This window comes from Artibeus jamaicensis, unplaced genomic scaffold, assembly GCF_021234435.1.
Source record: "Artibeus jamaicensis isolate MK-2021 breed Jamaican fruit bat unplaced genomic scaffold, CSHL_Jam_final contig_233, whole genome shotgun sequence".
Lineage (NCBI taxonomy): Eukaryota > Metazoa > Chordata > Mammalia > Chiroptera > Phyllostomidae > Artibeus > Artibeus jamaicensis.
Window position 1 is genome coordinate 31,314,174 of NW_026521486.1, and position 20,879 is coordinate 31,335,052.

Genomic DNA, 20,879 nt, shown 5'->3' on the forward strand with positions numbered 1-20,879 from the left:
CGGGCACCGGAAGCGACCGTCCCCCGAGATTTCTTTGCGGGAGTGAATGTATCCTCCGTGGTTCCCCCAGAGTAGTCGGTGAACTCTTGGAAGTCTGAGAGCATGGAGGCAGCGCGCCCTCCCGCGATGGCGGGGACGTTCGTGGTGGTGGGCGGCGGCATCGCGGGTGTCACTTGTGCGGAGCAGGTATAGTGGGCGTGCGTGAGGCTCCGCCTCTTCCTCGACCCCGGACGCGGGGGGCGCGGGAGGCTCCCTCCCCTTGTCCGTCTGGGTTCCTGTTCAGACGCTTTCTTTTTCCCCCTTGCTTTCAGGACCCCGACAGTAGAAGTTGCGTGGCGGCCTTTGATGCCGTCCTAGGACCCCGCAGCCTTCACCTGCGACGCGTAGCGGGGTGGAGGGGAGGGGAACAGGCCTCGTCTTAGTAATGTCACAGCAGACAGGAAGGCTTGTAACTAGAAAGTACTTGGTCAGGAAATTAATCCTCCATGGTAATCAGATAATTTAATTCAGTTTCTATATAGGTGCCAAGGCCTTGGCGCATCGTAACCCTTGCATAAGTTTCCTGTACTTTGAACTACCGAGATAGACAGTATTTCATCTCTAGTAATGTTTCCTAAAACAACCAGCTAAGTATGGAATGCAGCTAGGTAGTGATTTTTTTCCCGTATCGTGAATAACCAGAACGTATGTACATGTATTTATATTCCAAAAAAGGACTAAATTATATGATGTTTACGTAAGTAATCGCTGAAGTCATACGGAATGGCGCGAGAAATTCAAGAGTTTTTAAACCTTTACTTTTTTAGTCCTAATATATATTTTCCATTTATTCACCAGGTATACACCTATGACCTAGGCAGTGTTAAGGATTGATTAGTTAAACACAGCAGCGTGGTACCTTCTTTTTCCGGATTCGCAGCCTAGTGGAAGAGTCATGTAAATAAATCATTTCAGCAGCCCGTTTACTCCTTAGGGGTGCCTGTTCAGTTGGTAGAGAGTGAATTAGGGAAGAGATATCCTTTCAATATACTTTTGTCTCAGAGTGGAGCAATGAGTACAAGTTCACCGCTTAGACAAGACAGACATTCCAAAGGGACACAATGCACCACCTCAGTGGAGGAGCTTGGCATCATCTGGGAGCAGCAAAGCTTAAAGCACATGGTGCTTGGGAGAGGTGACCAGAGATGACACCAGGAAGGTTGGCAGAGACCAGATTATAAAGGATCTTGTAAATCATGCTAAGAATTTATCAGGCACTTACACATAGATGACTTTGAGCAATGGGGTAATGTGATCAAATGAAAAAGTTTAAAAGATGATTAGTTGTAATATGCGGGACAGAGGCAGCTGGTTAACACGGGACTGGAAGGACAATTCAAAGGTGATTTTAGTAGAATAAAGTTTTGAGGGCCTGGTCTAGCAAAGGCAACAGAAAGCGAGGAGGGGGGATTACAGAATATACGAAGGAAAGAAAGATGGGGAGAATGATTGTGTCAAATGCTGTAGAAAGTTTAAGGTGGTACTGAAAAAGAATCTGGGTTTTAAGGATGTATAGTTTAACTGAACATGTTTAGTTTTAATAGCATAGTAGGCACAGAAATAGAGATTGGTGGGGTTGAGGAACTGGAGTGTGAGTTAGAAAAATGTTTTTAAGAAGTTTAAAGTGAGAAAGAGATTTGTAGGGAGAGGAAAATAATGAAACAATAGCAAGTTAAACCACCAAATTTTGTTAAGGCTACTATTGAAGTGGCTTGGTCTTCCCAGAGACTGTCTACTGGTTGAGCAGGGAAGGGGCAGGACAGAAGTGCCAAAGCACTTCAGGAAAGTGCTAGGATTCTAAATGTTTATTATGAGGGTTTGCTGTAATTTCATCGTACTGAAGGCAAATGAAAATATTTTACAATATATAGAAGTTGGTTTACATGTTAATTAGGAGGATTGTTTCCCCTGTATGATAACTTTAAATTGGCATATAAAGTTGCTTAAGTAAATATGGAATATCTCTTTATGTCACTTTTCTTGTTCAGACCTTTGTTAGTGTTTAGTGTGAATGTATTACTCATTTTAAATGATAACCAGTGTAGAACAGTACTCATCACTGCCCCGTAAATATAAAACAAGACTCAGGATTATAGAAACCTGTAGATGAGGAATGGTTAGGTTTTAGTTTCCTCAGTCAGTAACTCTATTAAAATTGCATTATCCCTCTCTCATCCTCCATGCCATATATTCCATTACTTAAAGTTATTTATCATATTTTTTCCTACTTTTTAAAAATAAGTTGGCGATTCAGTTTCCATCAGAAGAGATTCTCCTGGTAACGGCTTCTCCTGTTATTAAAGCAGTTACAAATTTCAAGCAGGTAAGAACTTTTGTATAACTTTCTTAGTATTTTTAAAAATTGCAGTAGCTTGCATAGCAGTTAATGTAACTGTACTATATTGTTTTAAATGGCAGATGTTCTATTGATACCTATTTTAAAATTATATCTCAAAGTTTAGAATTATTCAGATTGAATACCAAAAACACCCAGAATAATACTAAATTCCTAGTCCTTTCTTTTTTTCCTCCCACTCTGAATTATTTTTCAAAAAATATTTTAGCCCTCACTGGTATGGCTCAGTGGATTAGATTGGGACCTGTGAACCAAAAGGTCTCAGGTTTAATTCCGAGTCAGGCCACCTGCGTGTATTGTGGGCCCGGTCCCCAGTAGGGGGCCACCACACATTGATGTTTCTCTCCCTCTCTTTCTCCTTCCCTTCCCCTCTCTGTAAAATAAATAAATAAATAAAAGCTTTTTTTAAAAAAAGAAAATATGTTAAAATAATATTCTTTTGGGAAAGATGCTATGAAACCTAAATATTAATGCAAATATATATGCATGTATACTTCTATTATAAATATGTGTATATGTGTGCTTACAAGTCAGAAGTGCTTCTGAGACAAGTTTACAGTTGTGGATAATTAATGTTTCATATATGTAATAAGCATCTGAGAACATTTTGTAGTTCCATGAATTTATATTATACATTATAACATTCTAATAGGAGTCTAAGATCAGTTTGGTCATAGTGTAGTAAAACAATGGTCTCCAAATGTTTTTGATCCTGTACCTCACCTGTTAAAAAGTTTTGCATTCATATTCTAACATGTGAATATATATGAGTATGTTATATATATATGGAAATAAAAGGATGGAATAAATTGGGGGAACATTAAAATGGTGAAAGTTTATAAATGTCACTGAGGGATTTAATAAATTACTAAGATGTTATTTGCTCTTCCCACTATATTGTCATTTTCACTGATGTTAGAAAAACAGTGGTGGCTAAGCTGCACTAGTAGTCATCTTATTCTTCACTGCTACACAGTCATTTTTAAAAAGCCAGTAAAATGTTAATTTTACTGAATCTTGACTCTTAAATATACATCTGGTTACCATTCTGTATGATGAACTGGGATGGATGCCTAAAGCACTCTGCCTGCAGGAGTACAGTGTTACTTAAGGAAAAGCAGTTGTGCAGTTGCTAAGTTGCAAAATGAACTAGCTACTTGTTATGAAGGAACATCAGCTTGAAAGAATGACTGACAAATTGTGGCCATTCATATTTGGAAAATGAGTGAAGAGCGCCCGTCACTTCAAGGAAATATTTGTTGGCATTAGGACAAAACTAGAGCTTTCAAGCAAAAATTGGAAATCTGCAAAACTCGTTCTTCACCATGACCTTACAGTACCAAAGACATTTCCGATGAGATTGTTGGTGATAGTAATGAATGTGATATTTTGTATTGTATTACTATGAAATGAGTCAATAATTGGACTATCTCCCTAACATAGCAAACCAATATTATACATATGATAGTGTATGATGTTACAAGATCCATTCAACGTGCAGGATAAACCAATGGATTTCACCATAACAGAGAATGAAAAATTGTTTCATATGGTTTCAAATTCTACATTGTATGTAAACTTAAGAAACTATTACCTGTTGAGTTTTTATTTTCTGAAAGGACTGCATATTTGCGATGCTAAACAGCATGTTTTAACAATTTGAATGCAGAAGGAGATATGCAGCTATCAGTACTGTTAAGGGAGACATTAAAGAAATTTACAAACGTGTAAAACACTGCCACTCTTCTCACTTAATTTGTTTTGTTTCAGAAAAAGTAGTTATTTTTCAATGAGTATATTATAATCTGTTTAACATGTATTGGATTTACTGTTACTTTTGAATGAATTGAGTAATATAACTTTTTCTCAGCTTTCATTTCTAATGCAGCAAATATTGCTAGGTATAAGTCAAACAGACAAAAGCCCATTGGGTTGCTCAATCATTTGTAAGAGTTATAAAGGGGTTACAAAATTAAAAAGTTTGAGAACTGTTATGGCCACGTAGTAGGATTTCCATGCAGTGTATAAGGAGCAACTGAGGTCACATACCAATGTGCAAGCTGTGTGGTTCTTCGGTAGCAGGCTGGGTATAGGACTAGAGAAAGAAAGTAGTTTGATCTATGGTTGGAAGGTTTTTTGGTAATTAATGGTTAAGGATAAGAGAGGAAGGAAGTAAAGGGTTTGGGCAAAAGACAGAATGATCCACAGTAGAGTCTTAGTAGGACAGGAGGGAAAGTGAGTCCAAGAGGATGCCAGTGATTTTGGAAACAGGAAAGAAGAGGCCAAAGACTAGGTCATCTTGTTTTATGGACGTGAAATGAATAGTGTATAAAAAGAAATGGATCGTTTTTATTATTTAAAACTCTTGGAAGAAAAATATTTTTAAATACATGTTTTTATCTCCTTGATCTAACTCAGGTTTCTAAAGTATTGGAGGAATTTGATGTTGAAGAACAACCAAGTACCATGTTAGAAAACCGCTTTCCAAACATTAAGGTTATAGAATCTGAAGTAAAGCAACTGAAGAGTGAAGAACATGTAAGAGAATTGTTTCGTTAATGTCATTTTTCTTTGTTTAATTGTGACGAGTTTCACCTGACTTCCTTTGACCCCACCTGTACCACCACCAAAGTCTCTAGCAAGTAAATTTTAGTGACATTGATTTCCAGTATTAGAATAATACTTTACACTTTTTTGTGAGTTTTTTGGGGTTGTTTAGTTTCATTTTGGTGTTTTCAGTTTTGCATTTCAGACTATCATTAACATTTTATATGGTGTCCACTGTTTTCTGGGCACTATTGTGCTTACGGCACAGGAGTAAGCAATAGTAGAAGGACTCTGCTCCCAGGAGCTCTCGGTGTCGTGGGGAATATAGACGTGCGTGTGGATAATTGCATGGACATGTGAAAAGCACCATCATTGAAATATTATCAGAGCTCTGATGGTAGATATTTAGGAAGACTTCACAGATTGAGTAATATTTGAGCTGTGTTTTAAAATACAGGTGAGCCCTGACTGGTATGGCTCAGTTGGTTGAGCGTCATTCTCCAAAGCGAGAAGTCACAGGTTGATTCCCAGCCAGGGCTAGTCATGCCTGTCTTGTGAACCCGGTCCTCAGTTTGGGCACATGAGAGGGGCAATCGATCAATGTCTCTCTCATACATTGATGTTTCTTCACCTCTCTTTCTCCCTTCCTATTCTCTAAAAATAAATAAATCTTTCAAAAATAAAATGCAGGTGAATTAAGAGTTCTCCAGATGTAGAAGGGCATTCCAGGAAGAGGAGACTCTATGTTCAAAGGCCCAAAGAAAGGAAAAGGGGCATGTGGAACAGTGAGGTTGTCAGTGGGATAAATAAAGGGCTTCTTATGTCATGCTAAGCAGTTGAGTTCATTTATAATCAATGGAGAAATAGTAGAGAGGTTTTAAGTGGAGGCAGGGGTGATAAAGTAGGTGTTCTTGTAGGGAAGTACAGCTGACAGCAGTGTCAAGGATGAACTGGGGTGCAGTGAGTGGCTGGTGGCCAACAACCAAATCAGGCATTGGTTGCAATAGTTCAAATGATACAAGGCCCAAACTAAGACAGTCTCAGGAGTGAGGCCATCTCAGAGAAGGATGTTATCAGATGAGTACCAGTATCCTCAAATAAGCTTTAGACAAGATGTGAAGTGGAGTTTGTATTTTCTCTAAAACAGCTCTAATTTATGAATTTGTCCTTAGGAATAAAGCACCTGTACACATTTGAAACACAAATAATTTGCCAGGAAAACAATTTAGAAAAAGTACTGAGTTTTGAGAAAATCTGAATCAAAAACACCAGAGTAAGTTCTTAATACTTATACTGGTAGTTACATATTCATTATATATTGTGTATATATCTCATCCATGTCAGTTAGCTTGCAAATTGAAGTAGGCTTTAAACTGTACTAATGAATTGGGAGGGAACTTAGACTTTTGAATGAATCAGAGTGCCACCCATTACCATGTTTGATTATTGGTTTTATGTGTTTGCTATGCAGCTGAAGAGTCCACATGGGTGACAAATGTCTCAGTAGGTAGTGAGTGCTATGTTATGATTTCCCAAGTTTCATAATTCCAAACACATTGCACAAGTGTTAATTAACTCCAGCATCTCATGTATATCTGCTCCCTAAATACCACTACTTCTCTATAGATTTTCATTCAATATTAAGGAACAGAAACAATGGTTCCTAATATGTTTTAGACTCATTGATGTTTTTAAAAATTAATATAAATATCTTTAAAGCCAGTACATGCTAAGATTTAAGTTTGACATGTTTGTCACTTAGGTTAAAATATTCCCAAAGAGCATGTAGTTTGCTGGCAAAGTGATTGCTATTTGGACTTAAGACTATCAATACTTTTTTAGCTCTTCTAATTTTTTTAAATTAAGAAGACATACTGTAACCTCTTCTACCACACACTAGTTACTCCCCTGTACACACCCCTATACACGTAACAGAAATTAAGGTACTACACTGTTAGAATCACTAGATCTTCTTACAGTAACTTCCACTAAGAAACTTAAAATTTCTAAAATGTTTACTTTTTAACCTGAGTTCATTTCTTTCCAAACATCATGAGAGTCCCTAAGTTTTATGCAAAGTTTTATGTGAATATGCCTTTTCTTCCATTGGAGAAAGATTAGTTTTCATCAGAGTCTCAAAATAATTCATGGCCCCAAAATGATTAAGAATTGCTGGACTGAAGAATGTATTCTAATGCTCACTTAGCTTTGCATTTGCTGTAACAAAGTACTGAGTGTCATCAAGAGGCAACCTTAATATATTTTTTGCCTTTGTGTTTTCGAATGTTTAATGTAAAATGAAATTATACCCATGTGTAAATGCTTCCCTTCTCCCCTTCATTGCTTTGTTTTTACAGTGTATTTTAACAGAAGATGGCAGTCAGCATGTATATAAGAAACTCTGTCTGTGTGCTGGAGCTAAACCAAAGTTGATATGTGAAGGAAATCCTTATGTATTAGGAATTCGCGATACAGATAGTGCTCAGGTAATACTTCAGGTTGGGTCATGGGGAAAAAACACAAAGTTTCTTTTCTCAGATGTCTTTTTCTACATTTGAAAGTGTTCCACTTATAATTTAATTCCTAAACTGCAGGTGCAGAAGGGAGGTTTCTTGTTTCATGTCCCACAAACCAGAAAGTAGTTATAATGTTCTACTACTGCCAGTTTCAGTTTGTTTTTCGTTGTTAATTTGTCTTGTTTTCTATTTATGCTGATATTCTGTGTTCCTTCTGTTACTCGATGTCATAAGTTTCACGACCATGCTGAAAGGCACCATTTACCACCGAGCACACACTGAGCACACACTCTTTACTGTGACTGAGAGCATGTGATTTGTAACCTAAACAATGCAATGATCTTCTTTGCATTAAATACAATGATCTTTGCATTAAATAATTCAGTGATCTGCTTTGCACTCTAATGTGATTTACCTTCTTGCAAAAGAAGGTAATACTTACTGAATTTACTGCTCAACAGAGAAAATAATGTTCAGAAGATCTTTGTGGTACAAAATCATGATAGTCCTAAAACAGAAAAAGTCACTTGCTTTATTGTTCCCTTTAAGAATAGTGACAACTGTCCCAGCAAGGGGAAACTCTACCTGTGGAACCTTATACACTTCCTTTGATAGTGTGCTTCAGGGTTTGATTACCCTTACTGCCAAGAAGCTCTTTCTGGTTTCAAATCACAATACTCTGTCTTACCTCAAGCTCCGGTTACGTCCCAGGAGGTGGTAATTTTACACTTATGTAACAATGTTTTATATTCTTGAAAATTGATAGTTTACTTTCAGCTTATTCTTAATTAAATAATTTGGAATTTAGAGAAAACTAGAACTTGATTATTTTCTTGTAAACACTTTAGGTATTATCAAAGATCACATCATAACTATTTTCCAGCAAGGCCCTCTACATACATAAACTCACTAAATCCTCATAATAATCCTGTGTGACAGTCATCATTCCCACTCTACAAATAGGAAATTTAAATAGGGAGATTAATTTACCTATAGGAAGGTGATTATTAAGTTTATCGGATGTGTGGTTTAAACTCACGGCATTCATCTCCAGGCCCAGTGCTCTGTTATCTACTGCCTTCAATGGAGTTCAAACTAAAATTAAGAGGTTTTTTTTCTTGTAGAATTCTTAGGAAGTCAATTTCAGTATTTATATATTGAATATTACATTAAGTGTTGAGGTCAATTTAATAGAAATGGCAACACCGTAGTAGGAGGAGGAATTGAGCTCTTTAGATGTCATCCTGAAGCATTGGTACTGTTCTCTACTTTTGAAAGTCTCCTAAGAGTGGCCACTGGCTGTTCTTCACGCTCACTGTGATCTTGTTAGGGAAGGTGATGGTATGAATTAGCTGCCCTATACTGGTAATCACATTTTTTCAAATAAACGTTAGACATTATTATGTATGTGATATTCCTAATGGCTCTATCCATATCATCTTACTCAGTGCTCACAGAAACCTGAGATAATACTCATTCTCATTTCCATTTGTAGTGGAGTCTGAGGCAGAAGAGGTTAAGCACCTTACTCATGGTCCTGCAGTTAGTGACTGCTAGAACCAGGGACTCTCAAGTTTGTGCTCCTAACCACTATGCTGGTGTGCCTCTCGTTCCTGCACATTTTAATGCTGAGTGACTGCAGGGAGTATCGACTCCCTGCAAGAAGAAAAGGAAGAACCCTGTACCTAGGATGTAGATCAGTGTTGTGTTAGTACACTGATTTGGTCAAATAGTTGGGAATATAGTAGACTAAAGACAGTGCCTCTTGCTGAGGTTCCGAAGTAGTACTCTAAATTAATGACGTAAAACAAGGAAAATCAGAAGAGGCATTGCTGTACAGGCAGTTTAGGGTGAAACATGGGGGGAGACCGCTTGTGATATTGATTGGAGGGTACATTCTAGCAGAGTAGGGAAGTGAGATTTATCATCAGTGAAGCCTCTTGCTTCTGGTATTGCCCACTGTACAAAAACCTGCCATTTTGTTTTTGATGCAGGAATTTCAGAAACAGCTTACTAAAGCTAAAAGAATAATGATCATAGGGAATGGTGGTATCGCGCTTGAATTAGCGTAAGTATATATGTTTAAGAACTACTCTGTGATCCGTGTAATTATTGGTAACCTAGAAAAGATCTTGTTATCCTGAAAATCAAAGGTAAATGTCTTCCATGCATTTTCAAGAATGAAAATCCACTTACATTTTTTAGCTTTCATAGAATTGATAGTCGCAAAAATGTCATTGTAGAATATGAGTTTAAGGAGTGCTTGAGGTCTCAGAGGGTCATCAACTGGTAAGTGGCTAGATTTGACCCACCTGTTTTATAAGCATGAACCATACTAAAAAGCAATTTTGAGTGTGTACATCTTTAGAGATTCTAGTCATAATCCCCATCACTTTTTATTACTTACACCCATCCTGTTTCACTCAGTTATGTTACGTGTCTGGTCCATGAAATCCAAAGAATTTGTGACTCCTGTTTTCAGGATTTGTGGTACTCCCAGATGCTGGTTTTGGGAAGTTTGGGAAGTGTGAACACATTATTGAATATAAAATATTGCAGTCTTAAGATGATATTTTAAGTAAAAATCATTGAAGCATATTTTGTTATAGTCTCTAGAGCATTGATTTACTTTCTTTGTGATTTAATCTTCCAGTAAATGTCTGACGTGGAATAGTCTGGATATTTTTCAGGGCAGAAAGTTGGGTCCAATTACATGGGACAAATTCGTGGTAAAATAAGGAATCTGCTACAACCCTGTCTTTGCTCAATTTCATCCATTCCAACTCTAAGACTAGGTTTTTACCCCTCTTTTTTAGAGGACGATGAATCCCATTGGAAGCCCGTAAGAATTTTTTAGTTGGCTGAGTTCTAGGACTGGCAGTCATTATTGTAATTAGGAAATTTGTGGCATTGCACACAAAATGCAGAGAAAAAACTAGGGTATCAAAATGGAGGAGGCACAGATTTACTAAAAGAGGGGCTTCAAATCCTTCTGTACACGTGATAGATTTTCCCCATCAGCTGTCACCAAAAGTATAGTTTAATGCAATTCTTATTGACAATGAAATGCTTTCTTACATTAAAAAGTGTTCAGTCTCACATTTAATCCTATTCCTTCTGTAATAAATACGCTTGAGTACATAAAATATCCGTTACCAAAGAAGTCAGTTGTTCTCAGTATGGTAGCTGTGTACCAACCATCCATCCATCCATTATTGATTACGTCATAACCAGATAAAGCATTTCTCACTCCTGGGAATGCTGTGGGACATTAAATAGTAACCACATTGTAGAAACTGAAAACTTTACCTGATGTCCAGTATACATATTTGTCACTTATATGTTCTTGAAATAAACTGCTTAAATTTCTTTTATTATTTATTGTGCTTTAACTTGTATCCTGAAAGAGTGTTCATTCCTCCTTATAATCATTCTTTTCGAGTTTGCCATAAAATATTTTTAGGCCTTAGGAGAGAATTGTTATTTTCAGGAACAATGATTTCTATTCGGACTTTTGAAATTGCTCTGTATAACTTTAATATTCCTTGTAGGTATGAAATTGAAGGCTGTGAAGTAATTTGGGCCATTAAAGATAAAGCAATTGGGAATACTTTCTTCGATGCAGGAGCAGCTGAATTCTTGACCTCAAAGCTCATTGCTGAAAAACCAGAGGCTAAAATTGCACATAAAAGAACCAGGTATACAATTGAAGGTAAATATAGCATCTGGCTCTGTAGTTTACAGATTTAAAAAAAAATTTAACCATATAGAAAAAGACCATAAGAAAATTTAGCAAAATATATTTGGGAACTAGGAATGTAGCTAATATTTATCTGTATATCTTTGTGTGACTTTTTAGATTTTCTAGAATATTTAAATTTTATGAAAAATATGTATAATTAAAACTGGAAATTTAAAGTGAATTAAATAAATCAGTCCATCCGCATCTTTGTAAACAAATGCTGCAATTACACAACACCACCTAAAGTAATTTCATAAAAAATCGCATTGTGTTTAAAAACAAATACAAGCTTTACAGTTTTTTAGGGAGGGTTTTTTTTAACTTATGGCTTATAAAATTCAAGAATTTTGTAAGTTTTGGGCATCCTAAAAATTGACAAAAATTTCAAAATCTGATGGCTAACAGTCTTCTTACCTTCATTTTAACCAGTGTATAAAATCCCCAAAATGCTGTTTATGCTAAAGACTCAACTGAAAGATTATTTTATAGCTCTGCGTCACAAAATAGTAAAATAATGAATAAAGTGATTAATACAGATGACTTTGTTTAATCATTTTGTATGTACTTATGTATAAGAATCACTATATTGCTAAAAACTGCAGAACGCAAGCATAATTCTCTGCCTGGCAACTTTTATATCATTTGAGTTTTGAATTGAGTTTATCTCTTCAGGAAGGAAAAAGGAAGCAGAAGCCAAAGCTGATGCCAGTCATATAGGCAGTGCCTTGGGACCTGACTGGCATGAAGGCTTGAATCTTAAAGGAACAAAAGAGGTATGTTTGCATATGCTGATTAAACATGTCTAAGTGCAACTGTAAATTCAGGAACCGTTTGTTGAAGACTAGTAACAGATATGTAGTCAAAGAATCGCTAGGTCACTTTATTTAGAATCCACAGTGCTAAGAAAGGACGTGGCCCACATGTCCACCAAGACAGGTGAATGTTAAGTTCATCGAAAACTGACTCTCAGACTTCTTTTTAGGTCCCCAGGACAGAATTTCTATACGCAGACACATTGAATGCACCTGTACTACTTTATATTAATCTTTTTCTCAAGGGTCACTTGAGATACATTACAGTATTTTGAAGGTTAATAGATGGATTCTAAATAAAATATACACTTACTATCTTAATTGGATAAGCAGATGACTAGCTTTTACTCATTTTATATCCTAGATATTTTTATTTTTAAATAGTCGTTAAAAGGCTGTGATATTTAGAGACTGTAAGAAGCATACATGCAGTCTTTATTACTGTGCATGACTTCTTTTCAGCCTTGCGCAGGTCGGAGAAGGGTTGGCTTCACGGTATGTGTACTTTTTGTGATGGAAATTATGCAAAATCATTTCTTCCTATATCTTCTGATCCTGGGGTTAATAATATAGTATTTTACGGTTCTGGGATATAACAATAAGTTGGCACAGACCTGCCCTCAAGAGGTTTTTACAGTCTATAATGGTTGTAATTTTAAAACAATACACATGTAATTATCAACGAGACATTTACTGAAAAGTGCACCCTTGTTGTTACCTGCCGCTTTAACTACTAGATCTCTTCAGTACCAGATGAATTTCTGTTCATTCCTTTTACACACAGAAACTCACAGGCTTATTTTTGGTCATCCAGTATATTTTCATTTATACTGTAAGAATTATTTTGTCTATAAGTTTCTGTAAGTATATTATAAATATTTTCATTATCAGTAACCCATGTCATTCTTTCTGGAAGTATTATGGTGATCAGTCTCCCTTTGTTTTAGTTTTCTCGTAAGATTCACATTGAAACTATGTGTGAAGTTAAGAAAATCTACCTTCAGAAAGAATTTAGATTATCTAAGAAGAATTCCTTGAATTTCCCAAGAGACCATCATAATCAGTCAGTTACAACTGATAAAGGTAAGTAATAAAATTAAAAGATATTTAACCACTTATTTTAAAAAGGCATCTTTCTTGTTATATTTAAAAACAGCTTCAGCCCTGCCTGGTGTGGCTTAGTGGTTGAGTACTGGCCTGCTAACCAAAGGGTTGCCGGTTCAATTCCCAGTCAGGGCACATGCCTGGATTGCCGGCCAGGTCCCCACTGGGGGGCCAAATGAGAGGCAACAACACATTGATATTTCTCTCCCTCCCCTCCCCTCTCTCTAAAATTAAAGTAAGAAAAACTTTCTAAAAAAAGAAAGCTTCAGATTTCCATATAAAATTTAATGAAATAATTTAAAGTCATTTCCTTTTTATGGCTTTTTAAGTTTTCCAATAAGTTAAATTGTATAGGGCTTTACTCATTGTGTTTGGACTGTCATAACCCTATGAGTCAATCAGAGTATCTTACAGATGAAAACAAAACAACAAAAACTGCCCTGACCAATGTGGCTCAGTTGGTTGGGCATCGTCCCACAAAGTGGAAGGCTGGGAGTTCGATTCCCAGTCATGGGACATGCGTGGGTTGTGGAATTTGTCCCCAGTCAGGGTGTGAAGAGAGGCAGCTAATCGATGTTTCTCTTCCTCCCTTCTCCCACCCTAAAAAGAAGCAAAACCTTTGAACAATAATAACATCAACAACAAAAACTAAAAAAATCCTGATACTCTCAAAGGTTAAATGACTTACCCAAAATCAAACACTGAAAATCAATAAATTTGGAACCAAGACACAGATCTACTAATTCCTATTCCACAATCCTGAAGAAATAGACTCAGCCAAACCTAGTGTATAATATATTCCAGTTCTGAATTGTTTGAATTTTTCCCTAGGAAAAAAGAGAGTAAAGTCTGAATGTGAATACTAAGGGAAAACATTGAAAAGTGCGTAACCTAGTTAGACTAAACTCTCTGTGGAGTATACGCTCATTAAGATTTTGAAAGAAATAATGGAGGGAGAGCACTATGCTGAGTGAAATAAGCCGGTCAGTGAAAGACAAATACCATATGATCTCACCTATCAGTGGAACCTAGTCAACAAAACACAAATAAGCAAAATAGAACCAGAGAGTTAAACAACAAACCTACAGTGGCCAGACAAGAGTGGCGAGGAGGATAACAGGGGAAAGAAGGGGCAGGGGCGAGCCCAGGAACACGAATCGAGGGCTCATGGGCATGGACGGTGGGGGAGGGCTGACTGTGGCAGTGGGGGGGATGGCACGGGAGAGAGCAGTGGGGAAAAGGGCAGGACAACGGTAACCGAACAACAATAAAAATTATAATAGCTTATAAACCTATTGCAAATTTACATTTACCTACTTAGAATTTGCTTTTAAAGGATGTATAGAATGCTGTAGTTTTGTAATCATAACCAAAACAAGGAGATGATGTTAATGACATTAAATACTGTTTTAGCAGATGTGCCTAAGACATATTATTAAGGGATCTTATTTTAAAGTGATCTCTTGCCTTCATTTTTCTCTGTTCTACTCATTATGCTGTGGACTGTTGATGGTGGTTACATATGAGAATTTAAATATTATCCTTTTTTTTAAGAGCTATGGCCTGTATATGTGGAACTGACCAACGAAAAGATATATGGCTGTGATTTCATTGTCAGTGCTACTGGAGTTACACCAAATGTGGAACCTTTTCTCTGTGGCAACAAGGTAAGGTGAAATATTTTGTCCCACTATGCTTATTTTAAAAGTATTATTTATTAACGTCTCTAATTCTCAAGCATGAATAATTGTTCACTGTATTAGTACAAAACTGTAATAATATGACTTAAAACAATTTCATTTATATTTGTGCTTTGATTTACAATATATTTTTACTGCTTAAAGTTCTTAGCAGTTTCCATCCCAATATGTGTCATTATTAATAGGATATAATGCATAAGTTATCTGAGTATGGATAAGAGACTGACAACTCCTATCAGTTCTTGAGTGGTATTTTAGAAAAAAACATCTTGTAATTTTTGCTTTTAAGCATTTAAAGCTTACAAAAACTAAGGAATGTTCTTATAAGTAGGTTACTTGCATGGTTATTCGGTATTTTTGATGTTTCAATTCTAAGAATTTTATAATTGTTCTTTGACTTAGAATGAAAAAGTCATGTTTCATTTTCTTAACCATGTGTGCTTATGAGGAACACTGTTTAGTTTGACCTAGGAGAAGACGGGGGCCTGAAAGTGGACGCGCACATGCGCACATCCCTCCCTGACGTCTACGCCGCAGGCGACGTCTGCTCCGCGGCCTGGCAGCCCAGCTCATTCTGGCAGCAGGTCAGCCGCACACATCACATTCTATGTGAAAACAGAGGAGTTGCCGCCAGCAAATCCAGCTTTCTGGTTTTCCAACCTTTCTACTTTACATAGGAAGTTATCATAGAGTTTTCCGTGACATTAAAAAAATTAGACTATTTCCCTTTTGGTAAGTTATTATGGTAAAAGAATTAGACTGGAATATCTTTTAACTTAAAAAGAGTTATCAGCTATGACTTCCTTTTTCATTCTCAGATGCTTATCAGCATTGTTCTATGGAATCTTCTGTGATGATGGAAATATCCTGTAGTTCTGCATTGTCCAGTCAGGTAGCCACAAGTGTCTGTTGAGCACTTGAAATGCAGCTAATATGACTGAGGAACTAAGTTTTATTTACTTTTAATTAATTTAAATAGCTACATATGGCTAGTGGCTACCATATTATATAGCACAGCTTTAAATTTAAGAAACAGTTACAGAGATTGTAAGCTATGTAGGTAAAGCCATTCTGTTCCTGATGACCCTGTTCTGTCTCTGGAAATTACTACTGAAAAAAAGTTCTGATAGTGAACAGCCTTCCTCAGCCTTCAGCCCAGCAGCTGCTTCCAGCTGGATCTAGACTTCTTCCAGCCCGCAGTGTTGCCTGCCTCCTACAGGTGGAGCAGAAATACTAGAGGAAGGTACTCAGTCGATGGCTGCAGGTGAGGTTGTCTTAGCAGAGACATGGGTAGATATTAGAGGTAAAAGAACCAGGCAGCATCTATCTTGGTGAAAGACCAGCTCCACAGGTAGTGATATTATTCACTCATATTAACTATGGAATATGAAGTAGTGGAAGAGCTAGTTTTTCAGGTGGCAGCTTCGTTGTTTTGTGGGTGCTTTTTAATGTACAAAGAAATAATAATAAACAGTGCTTTCAGCCTGTTTCTAAAATGCTTCACAGCTTGTTTCCAGCTTTCTTTACAATTGTCCTAAGTCATTTATGTGATATATCTGTCACAAACTCTCCGTTAGAAATTGGAGTTTGTGGGATTTTAAAAAACACTTTAAACCCCCTAGGATAAATTATATCTTCAGTGTGCATCATACTCTGATACAGGAAAGAAATAACCAAAAATAAACAGGTCTCTCCTGTTTTGAGTCAATTCAATAGGTGCCATCTCTGAGTTTGCAGAAGCAATAAGTACTAATTGTTTTACATAGTTCCAGATGCAAACTCCAGGGACTTGGAAGCTGAAATACATCATTTAAGTGATAGTCCAGCAGTATAATATTGTAGGCCACTTCCTTCAGCCATTCTCTAGTTTTATCCTGCTTAGTTTACTCTGCTACCTTATCATAGACTGCCTCTTACTTCATTAAACTGCACTTGTTTACAGGGAGGAGGCTGAATATAAATATAAATATAAATATCTCACTTATATTAGAAATGCTTGAAGCTTAAATCCAAGATTGTTAATTATTTTTGTACACAAAAAGATAGCATTAATTACATAAACACATAGGGATATAAAGAAACTAATTGCTTATTATAGGCTCTCCTATTTAATTTTCCCAGTAGCCACAGAGGAGGTGGTATATTTTTGTGTTTCAAGTGAAGGAACTGAGGCTCAGGAGAAATATGTAGGAGAGTTGATATGCAAATCTACTGACTTCCAAGGCCAGTGTTCTGTTATACCAGGGAATCCCAAAACTTTGTAGCAATAGTAACAGAATACAGAAGAAATTAATACTGTTGCAGAGAAGAATTTTAAATGACTCCCAGAATCAGTGGGGCTGGGCACCAAGTGATATATCTGTCTGACCCTTGAGGTTAGATTGCACGATAGGCCTTAACTATCCAGCACCTAAAAATGAGGACTAGGAAAATAATTTTTCAGTGATAATTTGGCATCTCTATTAGTGCTCATGAGAAATTTACTCTGAAGTTGAGACTGGTTAATTACAATGTAATTCTCACCTGATGAGGCCTGAAATATTTTAGTAAGTTTTAATAGCAATTTTATTGAAACATAAAAGTTGATATCATCTTTTAATTTAGATGCAGTCATTTAGACAGAATTATCAAATTCCAAAATGAGTTTGGTTAATGCGGACTGGTGATTGCTTCTGTGGAAAACTGATCCAATCAAACATCTGACCAATCTCAAGGGCTGTCAAACACTGGACCCCTTTAAGGAATGTTACAAGGTTCAGGTGATAACATTTTTTCAAGTAACATAATGAAAAATTATCCTGCCATAGCGTTTTTTATTTCAGATGAGGCTGTGGACCCAGGCCAGACAGATGGGATGGTACGCAGCGAAGTGCATGGCGGCAGCTACTTTAGGAGACTCCATTGACATGGATTTCAGCTTCGAACTTTTTGCTCATGTAACAAAGTTTTTTAACTATAAGGTAAGATAGATAAGCAAATTAGTGCCTTTTTTCTGCTCGTTAGTCTTGTAACTAAATTATGCTCATCTAATCTTACTTGAATAAAAGTTCATATGGTTTTAATCATTTTACAAAAAATGAAATGTTTTCTGATTTTATGCAAAGCAATCCTTGGCATTAATGCTTTTTAATTCCTAACTATCTGATAACCATTACCTACCTTCCCACTATAACTATTTTATACTTTAGGGGGACTGTTCCTTGTTGGTGCATTTCTAATTTTTATATGAGATTCATTATTTCTTTGTGAGGGGAACTAATAGCTAGCTATCATACTCAAGAATGAACCAAGTGGTTTCCCATACATATTATATTAATATGTATGTATTACTTTACATTAGGCAGAGGCAAGATTTTTGTTCCTATTTTACCGAGAAGGAGAAACACACACATACAAACATGTACACAAGGTTCAGGGAGATTAAATAATTTGCACATGAAAGGTCTAACTCAGTTCCTTATTAAATCTTTAAATCATGTACCATCCGTAGAATAAATGAATACCATCAAAATTTTTCTTTGGAACCCACCCCAATGACACTTTTAGCTATAAAATTTTGTGAACAGATTTTTCTGCTGACCATTCCAACATAATACAAAATAACTGCCTATTATGTTTCCTTTTTGGCATCCACTAAAATAACTTTTTATCCATATACATGTATATATATACTAGGTTGTACTGCTGGGAAAATACAACGCACAGAGCTTGGGTTCAGACCATGAGTTAATGCTGAGATGCACCAGAGGACAAGAGTACATCAAAGTCGTCATGCAGAATGGACGCATGATGGGAGCTGTCTTAATTGGTGAAACCGATTTAGAAGAAACATTTGAAAACTTAATATTAAACCAGATGAACCTTTCATCATATGGAGAAGACCTACTAGATCCCAATATTGATATAGAAGATTATTTCGACTAAAAAGGGCATTTTGAGAATCACATAAAGATTCAAATAAGACAAAATATCAAGTCAATAAAGTAAATGACTGCGCTGATTTAATGATGACCACATTGAGGTTAAAAATATAGAAGTGACCATGATTTTAGTGGTAAAGTATTTAAAAATAAAATTCTAAAGATGAAATCAATACAGGTAACATTTATATTTTTTCTAACAAAACTGACAATTTATGTAAGAATTTTCAAGTTATTCATTTCTGTGTGTTAACCTGAGATGCATTATGATTTATTTTGGAGCAAATTTAGCTAGGCTGTTGCTGCCTAGGCAACAGCTTGTCCTGGTTAGCAAACCAGAGCCATTCTTTGACTGTGAAATGTCAAAATAGGGCTGTGGTTTCAAGCTTGGAGTATTATTTTACTTAAATAGAGAGTCATCTTACTTGCTAATCTTTGTATTGGTACCTTATTCCATTCTATAGTTGCATTCTATATCTCTTATAACCTGAAATCACTTTTTGTGATAAGCATATGTAAAAATGCCAATATAACACTGCTGTCAAAAGACAGTTATGTCAAAAGAAAAAAATATAAGGCATAAAGAGTTTAAGATAGTTATGTGAAGCTACTCTCCTAAGTATTTTACATTTAAAGAGTTTTACATTAAAATTTTTTATTTTTCCCTCATTCTATACTGTACATGATTCATGCTGCTAAATTTATAAAAGGTCTCAAACTCTCATGTCTTAAATACTTTAGAGAGAAGTTTTTAAAGTATAGCTCCATGTGTATAAAGTATTCATGAAAGTGTCTTAAACTTTTGATTAACTACAAAAATAATGGTGCATACATGCATAAAACCGTTCTGTTCTTGGAAAATTTAGAAACACTCATCTCACACATCATCAATTTTTCTTTTCTTAGCCCCTGTGTTCTTAGACTCAGATTGCTGAGACATGTTGGCAGACTTCTTCCGGAAGTGATCCAAATTTTTTCCTTCCCTCTTTTTATCAGAGCTTTCAGAATGACAAGTTTGAGGTGATTCAGTCTACAAAACAATAACAAAGCAAACACTGATAAAAATTCACCTAGTCTGCTTTCTCATGAGATTAATAATCCCAATAGTCCTTCTGTATCAGTCATGTATCAGTCAGCTCTTTAAGTATCCATTGGTCTGGTTTTTTTATCTTCAAATGTCTACTCAAATACGAGTCCCATCTTGAATGGAAGGGCCTGTGCCATCAGAGAAACCCTCGAGAACACCGTATGTGTCCTTAGACACGACTGTGTGTGGCATGCTTTTGCGGGCTGGACAGTGTTTAGTTTATGACTGCTCGTCCACCTCTGCTGCAGAGGCAGGCTTCTCAGCTAACACTGAGCCCAACCAACGTCATGAGGGCAGTGCGCATCACAGAACTTGGGTGTTAAGATGCAGGCTTCACACTCCAGAAGGTTAGAAACTCTCCCAGTCTCTATTCAAAGCCAAGTCTAAATCCTTCCACTTAATGTCTTCACCACCCAGATTCTAAGTAGAACACTGACTTCACCCCCTATGTTCAGTTGGACCTAGGAGAGTACTAGGTAAAGGGAAGCATCCACAGACTTTAATGTATGGTTTAAATGCTTGAAAGTTAAGTCAGTTACCTTGAAAGAGGTCTGTGCAGACTTCTTTACTTGCATAGTAATAGCATGTGCCTCATTGTTCAGAAGATTAGCTTTAGGTCCAATTTTCAAATATGAGATGGTAGCGTAAGCTGTAAAACTGTAGTCTTCTCTGCAGAAGATAAAGGCCACAGATCAGAAAGGTTTTGTGAGTTACAGAAAACAAACTGAAATATATAAAAATAAACTGTAAGTGCAATAATTTTAAGTAACACATTGATATGAAATAATGTAAGTTATACTACAAAACCTCAATTTATAGAAACTTTGTTTTGTGCTTTTTTTGACATACAGGAGTCAATTGTAGTTGGAATATATTAGGTAAATTTTGTAGAGTGTTTAAAGTTCAAATGAAACAACCACAAAACCATTTGTTTTGTTGTATTTATAAAAATGAAAGTATCATGAAGACACATCACATTTTATGGAAGAAAATACCAATTTTTGATTTTTTTGATCGAATAAACTGTCATTCTTATGGTACTGGTTTCCAGACATT

General features: G+C 36.3%; 2 protein-coding genes across 4 annotated transcripts in view; one reads left to right on the forward strand and one right to left on the reverse strand.

Moving 5' to 3' along the window:
• Positions 1–20,868, forward strand: PYROXD1 (pyridine nucleotide-disulphide oxidoreductase domain 1). Of its 3 annotated transcripts, none has more exons than XM_037136561.2 (12): positions 1–186; positions 2,282–2,362; positions 4,814–4,933; positions 7,300–7,428; positions 9,453–9,526; positions 11,010–11,170; positions 11,873–11,973; positions 12,960–13,095; positions 14,671–14,783; positions 15,278–15,400; positions 17,624–17,776; positions 18,492–20,868. In XM_037136561.2, the coding sequence occupies exons 1-12, from the start codon at positions 103–105 to the stop codon at positions 18,738–18,740; spliced, it is 1,524 nt and encodes a 507-aa protein (XP_036992456.2). In that variant the 5' UTR covers positions 1–102; the 3' UTR covers positions 18,741–20,868. The 3 variants fall into 3 exon arrangements, with proteins under 3 accessions (XP_036992456.2, XP_036992457.2, XP_036992458.2); XM_037136562.2 differs by having other exon boundaries at positions 17,639–17,776; XM_037136563.2 differs by lacking the exon at positions 1–186 and adding an exon at positions 715–936.
• Positions 18,796–20,879, reverse strand: part of RECQL (RecQ like helicase) — a 26,904-nt gene continuing 24,820 nt past the window's right edge. The window contains 2 exon segments of the mRNA XM_037136559.2: positions 18,796–19,766; positions 20,363–20,492. Of these exon segments, the coding sequence (XP_036992454.2) occupies positions 19,614–19,766; positions 20,363–20,492 (283 nt within the window). The 3' untranslated portion in view covers positions 18,796–19,613.

What these genes read in the sequence shown, in the direction of transcription:
- PYROXD1 (XM_037136561.2), top strand. Translation starts at nt 103, where the DNA reads ATGGAGGCAGCGCGCCCTCCCGCGATGGCGGGGACGTTCGTGGTGGTG. An exon ending in CCAGCTCATTCTGGCAGCAG is followed by an intron (nt 15,401 to 17,623) that starts GTCAGCCGCACA and finishes ATCCTGCCATAG; the next exon opens with CGTTTTTTATTTCAGATGAG. An exon ending in CAAAGTTTTTTAACTATAAG is followed by an intron (nt 17,777 to 18,491) that starts GTAAGATAGATA and finishes TATATATACTAG; the next exon opens with GTTGTACTGCTGGGAAAATA.